Source organism: Mus caroli, unplaced genomic scaffold (assembly GCF_978045245.1).
Source record: "Mus caroli unplaced genomic scaffold, Mus_caroli_1 scaffold_2, whole genome shotgun sequence".
Classification (NCBI taxonomy): domain Eukaryota; kingdom Metazoa; phylum Chordata; class Mammalia; order Rodentia; family Muridae; genus Mus; species Mus caroli.
The window spans coordinates 44,572,785-44,585,838 of record NW_028227257.1 but is presented as its reverse complement, the minus strand read 5'-3'; the positions used below and the strand labels follow the sequence as shown (position 1 = coordinate 44,585,838).

Sequence of the window (13,054 nt, the reverse complement as noted above, 5' to 3'; positions counted from 1 at the left end):
TTCTCAGAGTCAATAAAATTGTTTCGTTAAAGAAGAAAAAAATGACACTTTCCTTTGCATCCCTTGGCTACTTAGCTTTGACATGCCACTTTCTTTGAATGCCCTAAGGCAATCAGAGTAGCCACCATTTTTAGAGGAGGAAACAAGTGCTTGTAATTGTGGAGCGATCTAATTAATTAAAAGTTAGACCTCACAAGAAACCCCAAGAGCCACTGGAACTTCAGCAAATCAACCACTGGTTTGCTCCAGCTGCTTTCACAAATCTCTATGTGTGTGCTGACATTTTTCAGTGGGTTGCAACTCAGGACTTTGTGATCTAAAGTCCTTCTAAAACACTGGAATCATTGCCCACGCCATACCCGATGGCAGACGAAGTACAAAAGTGTGACTCTCAGTTAAGGAAGGCTTTCCCCCTGCTCTATTGCATTAAAAATCACCCACAGATCATAATATAATGCCAATTCATTAAATCTTGCACAGGGCATAAAATTCTGCATGACAACAACCTTCTTGGTTTGGAGTAGCAGGGCCCTCAGTATTTACCATGTGGCAGAATCATCTGGGTGCCTTCTTCTACCACCATGCGTGGTTCCCATCTGATGCAGATGGTTTGGAGGAAACCCTGGCATTTGCATTTCTAAGGATCTGAAGTGATATCGGTGATGGTCCAAGGACCACACTTAGAGAATCACTGCTTTGGAACCCTGTGGTTTTTCTCACAAATGTGTGGCTCTCCCCAGATAAAGCCATCCATCCCATCTCCTCCAAAATACAGTTTAGTCACAGAAACCCAGGAAGGGTTCCTGGAGGAACTCTTTCTGAACTCCCCCATCCTGTATTGTCTAGCCATGGTCTGTGCAAAACATTCTGGCTTCATCTCAAAGCTCCACCCCTACAGAATGGATGCAAAGGTTGTTTAGACTGCTTTTTAGAAGGACAAGCCTAGCCAAGATACCTTTTAGCTCAGTGCTTCTGACTTCTTTAGAAACTTTATAAAAAACATTTCTAAGGAAGATGGGGGGAACTCTGTGCATTTGTGGGTCCTGACTCTGTGTATTCAACCAACTACCGATTGTGAATTTTTTTTCTAAACAAAATGCCTCTGTAATGAACATGAAGACCTTTCCCTGGTAATTCTCCTAGGCAGTACAGTACAATTGTTTATCTAACCGTAATTTACAAGTATACTGAGTATGGGCATAAACTCTATAAAAATTCACACACATTTCAGAGTCTTTAATGCCTGTGGCCTTTGTGATTTTTTTCACATAGACACTGACATGTGTATAAAGTAGTCAGCAGGGTCATGTGCACTCATATTTAATAGCTTTCTAATCCCCCAGTTGTGGTAACGAGTCAACTTTAGAAAGAGAAGCAGTTTCATTCTTTCCATTCACGGATTTACTCATTACGGATTCATTCAAATGCTTTTTTTTTTCTGATTTCAGCATAAGGTTGAGGATATACTATAGTTTCAGGACTTTGCCAATGAAGTGTACCTACTCCTTATATGCCAGCAAGAAACTGAAGATGAACGTATTCCTTCCCTCATTCGTCCATCCATTCATTTGTTGAATAAATGTTATTTTAATGCTATACCTCAGATACTATGCTGGAATGTGTGTGTGTGTGTGTTATATGTATATATCAAATCACATGTACATATGCATGTATATGGATATATATGTACATACACAGCCCCTGAGAAAAATCATACTTTGTCTTCCTCACTTCTGAACAAGAAAGTGATGTCAATTAATAAAAGTTCACACATTAAACTTGCGATGGTCACTCCTAGGTCAATATGTGGTGGGAATGTTAGCTTTGTCTAAATTGGGGTGCAGCCTTCATGAGAGAAGAGCCATTAGGATTCCAATCTAGTTACTACTGAAAGAGCTTGCCAGACATTGATTGCTAAAGATACCAAACTAAATTTACGTATCAGGTGTTCATTAAGACATTTGAAAAATGAGGCAGGAGATGAGCTCCGTGGTTAAAATCCATGCTGCTCTTGCAGAGGACCCAGGTTCAGTATCTAGCGCCCACATGGGGAGTTAAATCTATCCGTGACTATAATTCCAAATGACCTAACGCCCTCGTCTCCCCTCTAAGGGCATACATGTAGTGCACATAAGCACATTTGGGAGATAAGTAAATGAATAAACCCTGGTTTTTTATTTAAAAAAAAAGCCAAAAACTAAAGGCAGGAGACAAACTTGCTCACGACTTAAAGCCTTTGCTCATCACTTGTGCTGTCAGACTCTTCAGAAACCTTCAAGTACAAGTTGAACTTGAAAGAATCTTAAAACTGATGCTCTTATCTCAGTCCACAATTAAGTGCCATTCTTCACTATCAAGTGAAGATAGCATATAAATTCCTCTGTCCACTTACCTATTTTTATTTTTCAATGCATTTCAAAGTGGGCTGCAAATGCCGGTGTGCTTCCCTCCCACGCACGTGGAGAAGACCAACCAAGATGTGTGTTTTTCAGGACTGAGCCTGAATTTCTTAGGGATGGGACAGGTACAATAGCTCGGTTCATTCAGCTAGTGGAAAGTTTAGGTACAACTTAACTATACATCCTGAAAAGCTGTTTCAACCAAAATGCTGCCTCTAACAAGGCCATAAACTCTGCCCACATCCATCCTCAGGAGACTGGATGGCACACCCTGAAATTATAAATCTCCTTCATGGTGTTCTGGGAAAGTGGCGAAACTCACCCCTACCCACCAGGGTCCAAGGCAACATGCTGCCATCCTAACAAGCCACCTGGAAGGGACAGTGTGTTTTAATGAATTTTACATCTGTTTATTTACTTAGTGTGAGTGTGTGTGTGTGTGTGTGTGTGTGTGTGTGTGTGTGTCGGGTGTGCATACATGAATGTGCCTCAGAACAGGTATGTAGGTTCAGAGGAAAGCTCTGATATTTGTTCCCTCCTTCCACCATGTGGGGCCCCGGGTTCAAATTTAGGTAGCAAGCTTGTTGGCTTTACCTTTACCCACTGAGCTGTCTTATCAGCCCAGGAATCAGGAATAACCAGTATCCTCTAGTGACCTCCCCAGTAACATCTCAGAGTTGAAAGATATTTTACTTTCATGTTAAACATTCCACAGATTTTTTTAAAGCTCTGTATTCTCAGCCACTTGTTTTGTTTATTAAAACCAAAATTTCTGTGTCCCAGGTCACAAGTATTTTTCATTTATTTGTACACTGTACCTTCTACAAAACCTATTAGAATGGAGGTTCACTGATTTACATGTGGTATAATTTCAAAGACATTGTTTTTACCTTAACTCTTGGAAAGATGTAATTTTTAAATATGAAATCGATTTTAAAAGTCATTTTTGGCCTTAAAGAAAAAATACTGTAGTAATTCCATATGACCACTAGGTGGCAGAGGCTAAAAGCAAAAATCTAGTAAGAGCAACTGAAGTTCCACCATATGACCCTTCCTTAATTGAAATTCATGTTAATTGGATCCCAGTGGTCTTCCAATTAAGTTTATAAAAACATATCTTTGGTGCCTTTATTTATGTCATAATTTCTAGCACTTTAGGGAAGGATTTGTCCTTGTTTTGTTGAAACACTTGAAAGTAACTGTTATAGAGAAGCCTGGAGAGAAACATAGTGATAAGTATTGATTCGTTTGAGCTGGACACAGAAAATTTGGTTTTTTGCACTTAAGCTCACACATCAATCTGGTGGGAAGGACCTAAGTTTTTCAATTATATCAAAAAGTTAAATTTAGTTTTTCACAACTGAAGATATTTAACCATATTATTTGTTGTTGTTGTTTTTATTTGAATGTCATTCTAGTACAACAGGGTGAGTTCTTTGGGAATTCCCTCATCTTTCTGTGTGACACTATCTTAGCCATAACTTACTGTTGTATTAATGCTCGCCTAAGCTGCCACTGTCATAGAACACAGAATGCCTGCTATTAAAAATATTTAGACCTTAAACTATCATAAGTTCTCAAGTCTCCTATCTGACCTCTGGCTTACTTTTAATAGAGTTTAGTGCTGACTTTCAATACCATTTTTGATTACTCGGCCATGGTGCCAAAAGGGCAGCCCACCTGGCTGGGCTGAGATGAAGCCAAGACAAAGCACCATTCAGCCCACAGAATCTTCAGCTTCTCCTGTTATCAGTTTCCCGAAACTGGGGCTTTTCTACACATCCCTTGGCAAACCTGTCAGACATCAGTCTTTTGTGGTTTGCCATCATAGATGCTCACTACTGTATCACATTTGTCCCCAGAAAAAAAAAATCCTCAGAGGCCCCTGGGAAATCTGACTACTCAAAAACCTTATTAATCAGTGCCTTCCTTGCCCTCTTCTCCTGATGCATGTCTGGCAAGGTGGAGGAAGCGAGAGCTGCACATTTGTTGGCTCCTGGCCTAGGGCATTTCCAGACACCACATCCCTTTAGCATTCTGGCTTGGGGATTCCAGGTAAGCTCTGTTCCTAAAGTCAGGGCATGCAGACAAGGCTGTTCTGGGTCCAGTGCAGCCTGGAGGTGCACTTTAGCCTTTAGGTCATTTAAAAATGTGTAAGTTCCCAGAAATATTTAATTTTTCATCTTACTTCAACACCTCGTGGGTATAGGTGGAAATTGAACCATGCCTGTCCCACTTATAGGAGCTTCCTCTGGGTTTGGGTATGGCTTCTCTTCTTCTCCTTGTCACCACTTTATAGGTCCAGTTCGTTAACTCTGATTTTTTTTTTTTTTTGACTTTCAAGAAAAACCTTCTCTGTGTATGACATGTCCTGCATGGAAAAATCTGGCAACATAGGAAACCAACGCAGAAAACAAACAAACAAACAAACAGACAACCCACACAGCACCATAGGCACCACCAATAGGCAGCAGTTGAACCAGGAGACTCTCATTTGTGATGTCTGGTTGAACAAAGAATATGTCATCATTCCTCTTGGCATATGGCTCTAGGGAGATTTTTCCTAATGGATGCTAACTTAATGTGACCATGCCAGACCTTACCAATCATTGTTATCCATCTGTCAAAAGATATAATTTCCCAATAGCAAAATCTAATGCTTCTAGATTCTACGGCTAGGCTCCTGTTTTGATGTCCGGCCCAGTACCAACACTTATTTTCTCCTGCTCCATCCCAGTGAGAGAAGGTACACTGAAGAAACCTGGACAATCAGCAGTGCTATTTGTTGACTTAAGCTTTGGGGAATGGACTGATCCAATGCCAGCTCTGAGGCTATGGGAGGATCCTGAGCTCATGGTCATCGATAGCTGTACAGTAAGGCTTTGTTTCAAGGATGAAAAGCAGCGAGTTTAGGAGGGAATGAGAACATGAGTCAGTGATGCTCTTTATACTTCTGCCTTCCTTTGGTAAAATTTCCAGTGTGCTCTTTGTAATTACATGCCAAAATGTCAAAGGGTTGGCGTCCAGGTGACCCATGGAAGAAAATATTCCTGATATACCTTTATAAATGCATTACACAGAAATATGCTGGGATAAAGTCGTCACTAGAAAAACTTGCTGTGGACATAGAAAGCAAGTCTAAACCAGCTTTCAGGCACTTGGAGTATGGGGAAACACTGTTGGAGGACTATACCATTATAGAGGCAATTGTTTTCTAGGACCGACATTGATCCTGCAGACCCTTACTGAATGTTTACCTTGAATAGGGTATAGTTGATGGAGTGGACAGGATAACAGGCTCACAAGTCTTGATACATTTCATTTTGTCCATTGGTAATGCCATACCATCATAACTGTTTCGTGCATTTATTTATTTAGCTTGAACTAGAAAGTGTTCTAGATACTTACTAAACATTAACTATTTTGATCCTGGAAGAAACCTCATAAGGTAACCAATCTTATGATCCCTAACTCATGTATACCCTCAAGGATAAAGATGGAGACACAGCACAGAGAAGTAAGTGACTTGCTAATGGACTGAATTTGAATTCGAGGACACCTGGTTCCAAAGTCTGCACTCGTACCCATCACTTTGGTTCTGGCTGTGACATGGAAGCTGGTGGCATGAATCGAACTAGCATTTCCTTCTGTGTTATTTATTCAGCAGCCTGTCTCTGCTACTCTGAACCAAGCTGAGATCAGTTTAGCTGTTTCATTCACATGTGTATTCAGCTAGGGGTGCCTATCCCAGGACATTGGGCTTAGCAGTCCTTCCACAGAGCCTCTCCGTGTCTACCACTATAGTAGAAATCTGTAAAGGCTGGATAGACTCTTTATGGTCCTTTGTTTGCATTAAATGTTGCTGTTCTCTCATTTGATGGAAGCATCTAGGGAGATCCAGAGGCAGTGTGGGAAGGCTCTATTCAAGAGCATTAGAAAGTTGGAGTGGAAACAGAGCCCATTGTGCAATTAACCTGACACTTCTTGATTTCACACTATACTGAGTTAATCTTGCTTTCTTGACAGTTTCAAATTTGGTATTTCAGACTCCAGAGGAATTGTGAAAATGTCATAATGTGTAGCCTTATTGGTACAGGAAGAAAATAAAAGCAATATGAAGCAGAAAGTTAAAAAGATGTTTATGATCTTAGGCTGACCCTGGAGAAACATCTTCCGAGGCTCCAAGCGAAACCAGGACAACGCCAGCAGAGAATGGGGTGAATCACACCGCATCCCTTGCACCCAAGCCTCCTTCCCAGGCTCCACACAGCCAACCTGCTCCAGGTAAACAGTGGGACAGTGCCATTTGCTAGCTCTCCAACCTTCAGCTTCTGGGCACTTCTGAGGGCCCAGAAGCTATGGCTGAGGGGTATAAGCAGACTATAAGTGATATGGGTGGGCAGGTAGCAGGATGGACACATGGTTAACTGTTACAAAGCCTCACAGATACTCACCTGGCTCTGCTGAGAACTGAAAACCCACCTGTGTCATTGGTTGTTATTTGGGGGTGAATTATGATCCATCCACTGATAGAGTTTGAGTTTGTGAAGAGTTCTACAAGCAACTTACAAGTATGCCTTGGAAGCACATTCTTGCTTCCACTTCAAGGCTCTGCCACCATCTGATTTTCCAGTAACCTTAAATGTCCTCTTATGCTAGGCTGTCTGCTAGACTGTTCATTTGAGTTAGGTCATCTCATCATCCCAGTCCTCAGCAGAGTACATTCTATAGTTTCATTTGGGAGATGATGAAGCACTTCTTGAACGATACAATGCCAGAGAAGGGAATCCAGATCAGAGGGGGTATGGTACTACTAAAGTGCTTGCTTTTAGCTTCTATTCTTTACCCAAATCATTTCAATGCCTCTCATGTTAGCATTTCAACTCACTCTCCTTAATTGAGTGTATGTATGGTGTGTGTGTGTGTGTGTGTGTGTGTGTGTGTGTGTGTGTGTGTGTGTATGTGTGGTAGTGTTTGTCTCTCCGTGTATGATATGTATGTGTCTGTGTGTTTGTATGTGTATATATATGTGTGTATGTGTAAATGAGTACTATGATGGTGATGGTGTGTATGTCTGATATGTATGTGTGTATATATGTGTGTGTGTGTGTGTGTGTGTGTGTGTATGCACATATATATGTGGGGTGGCATGGGTGTATATGTATGTGCATATGTGAGGGGAGTGGTGATGATGATGATGTGTGTGTGTGTGTATGATATGTATGTATCTGTATGTTTGTATGTATGTATATATGTATGTGTGAGTGCTGTGGTGGTGGTGGTATGTGTGATATATATGTGTGTTTGTATGTATATGTGTGTATATGTGTGTGTGTGTGTGTGTGTGTGTGTGCTTGTATGTGTAATGTGTGGTGTGTATGTATGTGTATGTGTGAGTGGTGTGGTGATGGTGGTGGTAATGGTGTGTGTGTGTGTGTGTGAGAGTGGTGTGGTGATGGTGTGTGTGTGTGTGTGTGTGTGTGTGTGTGTGTGTGTGTGTGTATGTGTGGTGTTTCTCTTAACAGACAGAGCCATCCTGAGAGCAGGTTGAGATTCATGCATCCTCTGTAATCACTCAGTGCCAAGAAGTGGCATGTATTTGATCCATCTAGTTGAGTCAGTTAATAAAACAGAAGGGGGATAAAATAAAGCATGAGAGTGTGACTCTGTACCCGTTTTCTTCTCTGTCATAGTGGAACATGGCATTGGTGAAATACAGATCTTCTCACTGATGGGCAACGCTGCTTTTTCAGAGAATATGTTTTATAAATACAAATCCTTCTTCATTTGTATCGACCATGCATTAACTGATCCTCTACTCCTAAGAAAGCCAATGAAATCAATAATAGGAGATAGTGAACCATAAACAGGACACGGCATTTCCAGATGATTATTATCTACCACGTGCAAAGACTTGCAGGGCTTCTGAACTGAGTTTATTGCTTCTGGGAATAAAAGAGAATTTGCCATTTTAACATCTTGATTTTTAAGTGATACTCAAAAATAATTTGGTTTACAGGAAACAGTTAAAAAATATTACAGACTCTGTGATGCAAACTCTCCTTTCCCTCTCAAGTCAGCAAGAACACAGTAAGCTTTCAAAACAAGTTAGGCTTCTGTAAGCTTGGCCTGCCTTGCCCCAGGGTCTATTGATTGTCCTAGATTTGCACCCGGGGTCCCACAGTGAGTGCACTTGTTCATCATGTCTCCACGGTCACCTTCCTTTTGTAACAGCCCCCAACTCTTTCTTGTTTCTCATACTCCTGCTATTTTATTATTTTTCAAAATGTCCCTTGCTTTCTTTGAGCTGCCTCAAATGTTTTCTTGTCATTAGTCTGGGCTTCTGTTTTGATGCTGTGCCCTTAATGCGTCTTGGTGGGGACAGGTAATGTTGCCATGTCCCAACCCTAGGTCAAAATGGCTTCCCTCTGAAAGTTTTGCTTCCCAATCCTCTATGTAGAAGCATTTTGAGGGTGTGTAATACCTATTACACCTCACACTTGGCACAGTGATCATGAAGTTGATTGGTCTTTGGTCAGCATTCACTCTTTAATCATGTCATTCCTGATTTTGCCAGAAGGTGGCAGTAGTATTGCTGAGATTGAATTTCTTCTTTTGGTTCAAGTGAAGGGATGTCTCCCTATATATGGAGAATACCCATAGTTACTCGTCAGCATAGCATTGAGTCCAAGTTACAAACTAAAAGGGTTTTACTGTAAATATGTTTTAAACAACTTTCTACCACAATTAGCCATTCTCTCTAAAGAGACTTAGAATTAGGGGCACAGGGGCAGGACTCGCCCAGTACTGGAGATGAAACCCAGGTGGCCAAGTACTCTTCTACCCCAGGGCTGCACCTCCATCCACAAACATGCTTGAAAAATGAGATAGAAATTTGGAAGATAAAGAAGGCCATTTCTTTGATCTTTTTGGTTGCAGGGTCTGTGAAGGCACCTGCCAAAACAGAAGATCTGATCCAGAGCGTGTTAACAGGTGAGCATAAACCTTTTTTTCCTCATGGAATTTGGCACATGAACACACTGCACAGTAAGTGTACAGAGGGGAGAAGAAACCCGGCCTTGGGTTACACCTAGTCAGGGACAGGTTCCAGAAGGTATCAAGGCTCCTGGCAGTCTTCTGCCTTTTACCTGGTGTTTACCATGACTGAAACATGTCAGCTTTGCAAGAATGTGCAGGGCTGCAGGTTGAGGGTATGTAAACTTTATCCACACAGTTATATTTCACCAAAAATACGTAAATCATCCCTAGAAATTATGAAGAACTTATAAGGCAACAAAGCACGTTTTTAAAGAACTTCCATGGGAAACAATACAACACTGATGTGGAAAACAAGATACTGAAATGTTATCTAAAAGTCTGCAAGTATATATACAGAGAGGGTCTGCACTGCACCCTAACTGTGGCTATCTCTGAACAGTTCACCCATTAGGGATATGTGTCTTTATGCAGATGAACATTACTTTTTACATTTGGGGATATTCCCAAGGGATAGTCTTTTCCCCGGAGGCTTTTTCAAAGACAGGTTAGACTGTCTTTTTCTTAGAGGGTTGGAGCATGGGGAGTTCTGTTTCTACACTGTCCATGGCTCATGTTCTAGGTTCTCATGAGGTGGAATCAGCTACCAGAAAATGCAGACGTTTCTCAGGATTATAAATTCTTAATGCAGCCATTATTATGCAACTGTCTGAAGTCAGTTTGAACCTGAGAGAACCTGTTAAATAAATGTATCTAGTTCTCTCCACAACTTCTTCCTTCAAAAAGAAGAAAAAGTGGTTGTCAGGACAGACACATGGGAAGGGAAGGAGGCGCTGTTTAAAGGCCTTGGTGTTTAGCAACAGAAATTACCATTCCAGCTCCCCTGTTTATGCACAGTCCGTTTCTATCTAGGTTTGCTATGGTTCCTGACATATATTATTTCTGAACCTCTTGACAGTTCTAAATATTTATGGTATCTTTTGTGTTGTTGTTCCTAAAACAGAAAGTTCAAATCAAGAAATGGAAACATGTGAACTCTGACTTAGCTGGGTCCAAATAAATGATAATTCATTGAAGTTGAGACACCATACATTGAAAGGCTCCCCCAAGCCCCATTCTTGTAATTCTAGGGAAAGCAATAGAGAAGATAGTGTGGGATCTTGACTTCAGAAGTAAGAACGCATTTTACAAATGCTTATTATAGAAGTGATGGCGTGTGCCTATGTAGTGATTTAAGATCAGACTTTGTCACATTGACCATTTTTTCCCTCAACCTTGGATAAAACACTACAGTCATACAGGTGGCCCTAGCCCTGCTGGAGCCTTTGTGAAAGTTAGATTAAAGGACACTTTCTTGGCACACCTGACTGTCATATCCCCTGATATGGAGGGAGAAACCTATGGTGTGTCCCTTGTCAGTGCATCCCCTGAATGATGCTGAACCGGTGTGATCATTTGCTAAGTTGCTTTAGCAGTGGCTCTCAACTCGTGGGTCATGACTCCTCCAGCAAACCTCCATTTCTAGAAATATTTACATTATGATTCATGACAGTAGCAGAATTATAGTTATGAAGTAGCAGCAAAAAAACAATTTATGGTTGGGGATTACCACAACATGAAAAATTAAAGGGCCACATCATTAGGAAGGTTGAGAACCACTGATCTAAGGCATGGTGCCAAAAACAATTAAACACTTTCCATGATTTTTATTTTATTTAACCATCATACCAGCCTTTAGTAGAAATGCCAACATCCCTAAGAAGGATGAAGTTGGGGGCCTGTGCCATTTTCCTCTGATGTGATATGTCCTGTTCCCGGGCTTAGTGAGGCTAGGTTATTAATTCTGCTTCTCTGCAGAATTTCCCTCTATCTAAAGGGAAATCCTCTTTTGATCATCCCAAATTCACAAGAAGCTGGCCTTCATGGAGAGACCAGACCCATGTGCCATGCACACCTTGGGTTCTCGTAGGATTGTTCAGAAGTCAGACTGAAATTGATGTGTGTGCTTTTTGCTTGGTTGTTTCCACTGCTGATCTACTTCCCTCCTAACCCCTCTCCTCAGCCCACAAGGAGCCACAGGCACCCAAATCCCCATTCTAGACTCTACTTCTGGGAAAACCAAACTTAACGCCCCAAAGAAGGAACTGGCTCTCTGCAATGTTTAGCTAGTACAGTCGTTAGCTAGTGGCCAGAGCAGTTTACTGACAGTTCTGACATCTAGGCTGTGCTCTTCAGCCACTCTTGGAAGGAATAAGCTGTTCCTCTCTGAACAGGATGCCACTGTCCCTACCCCTGGACTCTCAGCCACTCTGTCACTCAGCTCCTAATGTTCCTCTGTTGCAGAAGTAGAGGCACAAACCATCGAAGAGCTCAAGCAACAGAAGTCGTTCGTGAAACTTCAAAAGAAACATTACAAAGAAATGAAAGACCTGGTGAAGAGACACCACAAGAAAACCACGGAGCTCATTAAGGAGCACACGACCAAGTACAATGAGATTCAGAATGACTACCTGAGAAGGAGGGCAGCCTTGGAAAAATCCGCCAAAAAGGACAGCAAGAAGAAGTGAGTCCATAAAGAGATGCAGCCCTGGCGGGGGGTTGATGGTTTATATGCTGTGATGCCACAGGGAGCAAAGTCACTCCACATGCTTCACCCTGCCCTTCTTGAGTATTTTCAGTTCACAATTGCTTATAAGCTAAATTTAGTTCCCTCCCTCCTACCATCCCACTCCTCCCCTCCCTGCTTTCCAGGCTAGTCTTGGCTGGCTGAACTCCTGTGACCCTTCTTTCTCTGGTTTTGGCATAGCTAGGACTTTGGGTATGGATTTCTTCATTTGAACAAATTCTGGAGTACATATACAATTATGCTTCCAGAGCACTAGCCCTTGGCTCAGATATCGGGTAGCTGATGTCCCCAACCCCTGCCGCACCCCATCCCCATACACCATAGCAGCTACCAAAGTGTGGTTATGGAGTTCTTATGTACCTAGAATCGAGTTGAACAGACTGCTTACCATGAGGAAGGAGACGTTTCAACTTTCTTTTGATGCCTGAAACCCGTAATGGCCTGACAGATATCCTGGGGTCTGGGGCTCTCACAGTACATCTCTCATGTACTCAAAGCACTTGGAATGTGGCAGAGAGAAGCAAGCCTGGCATAGCTATTGAGTAATATTATTATTGTGTTTCTTGTGCCCTGTGGATAATTCAATAATTGTATACAATTTTACCCTTAAACAGCAAATATGCAAGTCACGTTTGCTGGTTAGTTTTATCTCAGCTTATAAGAACTAGAAAACTCTCAATGTACCCATCAAACTGCCCCAGGAAGTGTTTGGTGCATTTTCATAATTAATGTTTGACGTGAGAAGGCTATTTTACTGTCAGTAGTGCTGAGTTAATGGTCCCGGGGTTTATAAGGAAGAAGGCTGAGGAAGCCATGAGGAACAAGTCAATAAGCAACACTTCTCCATGGCCCCTGCATTTGTTCCTTCCTCCAGGTACCTGCCCTGACTTCCTTCAATGATGGAAGTGTAAGATGAAATAATCGCTTTGCTCCCCAAGTAGTTTTAGTCACAGTGTTTTATCACAATAATGGAAACCCAAGACATCTCAATAACTAGAGGAAAATGGACAACAAATATAACCATGGTACAGCA

The 13,054-nt window shown here is 41.7% G+C and overlaps 1 protein-coding gene across 2 annotated transcripts in view; it reads left to right on the top strand.

The window, feature by feature from the left end:
• Positions 1-13,054, top strand: part of Plcb1 (phospholipase C beta 1) — a 694,761-nt gene that overhangs the window by 565,112 nt on the left and 116,595 nt on the right. For both annotated transcript variants that reach the window (XM_085833870.1, XM_085833871.1), the window contains exons 24-26: positions 6,551-6,683; positions 9,339-9,392; positions 11,739-11,958. In XM_085833870.1, the coding sequence (XP_085689996.1) occupies positions 6,551-6,683; positions 9,339-9,392; positions 11,739-11,958 (407 nt within the window). The remainder of the gene's footprint in view (positions 1-6,550; positions 6,684-9,338; positions 9,393-11,738; positions 11,959-13,054) is intronic.